Source organism: Suricata suricatta, chromosome 11 (genome assembly GCF_006229205.1).
Source record: "Suricata suricatta isolate VVHF042 chromosome 11, meerkat_22Aug2017_6uvM2_HiC, whole genome shotgun sequence".
Taxonomy (NCBI): domain Eukaryota; kingdom Metazoa; phylum Chordata; class Mammalia; order Carnivora; family Herpestidae; genus Suricata; species Suricata suricatta.
The window spans coordinates 102,916,511-102,920,894 of NC_043710.1; the positions used below are offsets into that span (position 1 = coordinate 102,916,511).

The 4,384-nt window shown below is 41.2% G+C and overlaps 1 protein-coding gene across 5 annotated transcripts in view; it reads left to right on the top strand.

The window, feature by feature from the left end:
• DIXDC1 (DIX domain containing 1) overlaps window positions 1-4,384 on the top strand; it is a 64,715-nt gene extending 60,331 nt beyond the window's left edge. For all 5 annotated transcript variants that reach the window (XM_029956092.1, XM_029956094.1, XM_029956096.1 and 2 more), the window contains one exon: window positions 1,119-4,384. In XM_029956092.1, coding sequence (XP_029811952.1) covers window positions 1,119-1,199 — 81 coding nt within the window. In that variant the 3' untranslated portion in view covers window positions 1,200-4,384. The remainder of the gene's footprint in view (window positions 1-1,118) is intronic.

Genomic DNA, 4,384 nt, shown 5'->3' on the forward strand with positions numbered 1-4,384 from the left:
CAGCCTCTTCAGTTCAAGGATTTAATCGCTTTGACCAGACTTGGATAGAATCACTTATTTTAAAAAGGAAAGGACCTAAACTTGAACAAATGCCCTGCTTTGGGGTCCCTTTTCTATGTGTAGTCAAATTTTAGAAACTTTACTGCTTCCTAAGTAGAATACAATAAATAGGCATGAATAAACGGGACTGTACATTGTGATCGTAGTTTCTCAGATAATGAAAATGAGAGACTTCTAGAAAATCACCTATCCTTATTCTCAACTCCTTGACTATTTTCTTAGCCTACACCTCTCTTTATAATCCCTCTGCCGTGTATAGGGAAGAGAGTTCTGGGTTCCGACATATTCCAAGTGCTTGCATTGTGATTAAAGCTATGTTTGGGACGCCTGGGTGGCTCAGTGGGTTGAGCATCCGACTTCGGCTCAAGTCATGATCTCACAGTTCGTGGGTTCAAGCCCCGTGTCGGGCTCTGTGCTGAGAGCTCAGAGCCTGGAGCCTGCTTCCGATTCTGTGTGCCCCTCTCTCTCTGACCCTCCCCTGCTCGTGCTGTCTCTCTCTGTCTCTCAAAAATAAATTTAAAAAATAAATAAATAAAAATAAAATAAAATAAAAAATAAAGCTTATGTTTTATTTCATAAATATTTCCTCGCTGAAATGCTTTAACAGCCTTGTTCTATGAGCGGCTTAAGAAATTAATTGAATGAATAAAAAGAACTGCATGTTCTTTTGGTTTTCTTTCTAACCTTTCTTTATAATACTGGGCCCAGTACTGTGTAATGCTTATGCTACTGCTTTCTCCCAAGGAGGCCAAAGTGCTTTATGGTTAGTAATGTATTAATTCTTACCAATCTCGATGAGCAAAGCAGTTAGGGATGCTTTTACCATTTCATAGATGTAGAACTAAGAATATACAGTACATAATGATATATAGGAATGTATTCACATGTTAAAAATATAAAATATATGGATATTCAGTTATAACTTTAGGGACAGAACCTCTAACTTCAGGCTTTCCTCCGTATTTTCTTATCCTGTGTTTTGAGAGCAGCAGTCGTCTAGTGAGACTCCCTATCTTATCCTGTTCCTTTTTCACTGTGGCCTCTTTTTCTTCCTCTAGGTTTTCCACGATGACGATGCCATCCCTGGCTGGGAAGGGAAAATTGTAGCCTGGGTGGAAGAAGACCATGGGGAGAATTAATGCGGAGTATTATTAGATTGGGGCCTTCTGGAACGTGGCACCCCCTGGCTGGTTCACTCAGGAAAGAGGACTCAAACCAGAATACACTAAGAAGTTTCTCGTTCGTGCCAACAAAGCAGAAGCTTCTCCAAGCGTAACAGCCCCAGGCCGGTAGTGTTTCTGTGCCTGGCATTTGTGGTACTTAAAACCCGTTACCTGTCGACCATGGGTCCATCTGGAGCTCCTTGTCCGTGGGAACACGGTGTTTTACTCTGAGGACAACAAACCGAAGGCCTTAACCAATGGGAATGGATGACCCGGCTCCTGTGGGGGCGTGGCTGCTATGACCTGGAACCTGGGAATTGGATGCATCGCTCCTGTGTGCCGCAGTGGTCTTTTCATTGGCCTCAATGGTTGCAGCGATCAGAGTCCCGGCATTTGTACTCACAGACAAGGCAAAGGTACCAGCTGTCCTGCGTCTTTGCAGCTATTGCAAACCAAGAATAACTCATGAGGTGGTACCAAAGATGAAAGCCCACTCTTCAGGAATTTTTCAGACCAGACGCGGACGGTGCTGAACTGTTGACTGGGCGGAAAAACGCGCTGCCCGTATTGTGCTGTCGTCGCTGAAACCGCGATTGAGTAGGACCTTGGGGCTGCCTCTTGTGTCGGAACTGGTTCTGCAACTCGTCCTTGAGCCCACAGAGGGCGGGACTCACGTACTGCCGGTTTTCTCTGGGGACTCTGTCACCGTGGAGCCATGTTTCCCCCTTCCAGCCGACGAACTTTGTGTTTGAAAGGAATAAGGAGTTCGTCTCCTTAAAAATCCAGGCGGGTTTGGAAAGGTGCTGCTACCCATGTTTTCTGGACTTTCTCTCATGACTTCCTGTAGCTTGTGGCATCTCCTCTGCAGTCGAAGGGAGACAGACCATTAATGTCAGTACTTGTGATTTATGAGTACTGAGCATGCGTTACTGGTCTGCCCCTCCTCATTTCAAGGCCAGAGTTATTTTCTACTATATATTTAGACTAGTTTGATCCTTTAGGGCACAATAGGAACCATGGGGCATGGAGCATGAGTTATGAATGGCAGGGTTGATTCTGGGTAAAAGACCTAGAATCCTTTCTCATGTGCAACACTGTCAAGTGCAGATGCTAAAAAAAAAAAGAGTTAAACGTCCAGAGATTACTTAATAACTAGGGTTTTCTCAGTCATTTACCAAGCACCGTCAACTGATCAGCCATATGTATATATATGTATGTAAGCACACACACACACACACACACACACACACACAAAACAGCCTGTGACCACTGCCAACCAGAAGAGTCAGACATGTCAGTTCCGGGTTCTTGATCTGTCTGTCTCTGTTTCATCTCCCTTTTCCAGCTGTTTTAACCAACTACTCCTTGGAGCTCTGAAGTGACATTTTGTTGTTTTATATAGATGTGTCTTTTAAAAATAGTTCATGTTTGGAGAATTCTTTTGTACTCATTTGCCTTTTGTCTGAGAACCATGTCTATTTTTATAACTTGAGTGTGAGTTCCTATGTTCTCACATTCTGTACACTGTCCATTTTCTAGAGAACCCAGTAGCTTTTATACAGGCTCTTCTCTTCTTAGCCCGTGTGGTTTCAGAACAAGCTTTATTTTACTACAAGTACGCTGATGACAGCTAACTCCTGGTTCTAATTCTACCTGCCATTTTCCTTGTGGAGGTAGTTTTACATAATCTATTTGATTGCTGCTCTGGCAGATGGCAGGAGCGCATACGATACCTGATTATCTTTCAGTAACTTCACTTGATCTTCTCCTTTTGAAGAATTTCTCATCAGAAGTGACTGGGAAAGCTTGGGAAAGTCCCTCAAAAGCAAAAATAATACATTATGAAGCAAACAGAAGAAAACAGTATATTCTGAGTATCCCCCCCGCCCCCAAGAAGTCTGGAGTAAAAGTCCTCATGTCACTGATTTCTCTGTTGCATGGATTTTAGTGTTTTGCTATCAGACAGCATGAGGGCTGTCAGGCCAAAATTCATTACTGTATTTCCAGTACAATTGATCTTGAATATCTGTCTCATCAGTTATTTACTTGTCAGTTTTCTTTGAGCAAACGTCCTTACCGTTATACAGAATTTAACTTTTCAGAGAAAATTAAATGAGAGAAGATGTCAAGTACTCTGCTTTATTTGGCTTCTATAGCTCTGTCCTTGGAGGAGGAGAGGCATGGCCTTAGTGCCTCCACAGACATCTGAAGTCATTCCCCCTTGAGCTCATGAATCTCCTATGCCACAGGCAATAACTAAACACCCCGATTACAGGATGTCACCCCAGTTAATTCTTGCGTACAGTGTACTGGTAATCCTCATTCCAGTTTCTGAAGACCAGAACCTTCTGAGGAAGTGTTGTGCTTTGGTTCCTTTTGGTTTGATTCCTGTTTGTTACTCGTTGGCTGCCCTCGAAGCCTCTTGACTTATTCAGAGAACTGTCCCCTGGTGACGTTTTTGTAGGATAAGCCCATCCTGACACTGCTGAAATTCTCTTTCTTTGAAAAAACCAAGAAACTAGAATGTTTTGAGTTCATAAAATAACCTCTAAATCCTGTTAGGTTAAAAAAAGTGATTTCTCACAAAAAACTAGCTTAGAAAAAGCTCAGTTCCTCAAAAATTGTCATTTAAAAATCGACAACTATTCTCAGTTCCCTAAATTAGCTGGAGTTGGAACACTTTATAATTTGTACCTAAAGAATTTGAGTTAAACTCTTCTTAATGGCATTCCTACTTACTACCATTTCAGCTCTTTTTGACCAGGACAGTTGAAAATTAGGGAAACACATCAAATCCAAGAGGACTCTAACAATTACTTAAAAGCATTTATGTCATAATTATAATTTTCATTTTTTCCATAAAATAAGCATTATGATTGCACACTCCTATTGTCTGAATTTATGTAAGAGGTATAGCTTGCTTAAAATATATATGTAAAGTTATATTTTTCTTAGAAACATGGATGTTTGCAAGCATTGCTTTCAAAGAGATTACCGCCGTGCATTCTTGTTTTATGTTTTCATGAAGACTGTGTTATACCAGAGGCTTCTGATGATCCAAGTGATAACCAGTTTTTTAAACTGCCTGTATGTACCAGATTTGTGAACTAATTTTTAAAAAAACAGAAAAAACATGAATAAAATGGAGTTTGCAAACTAAA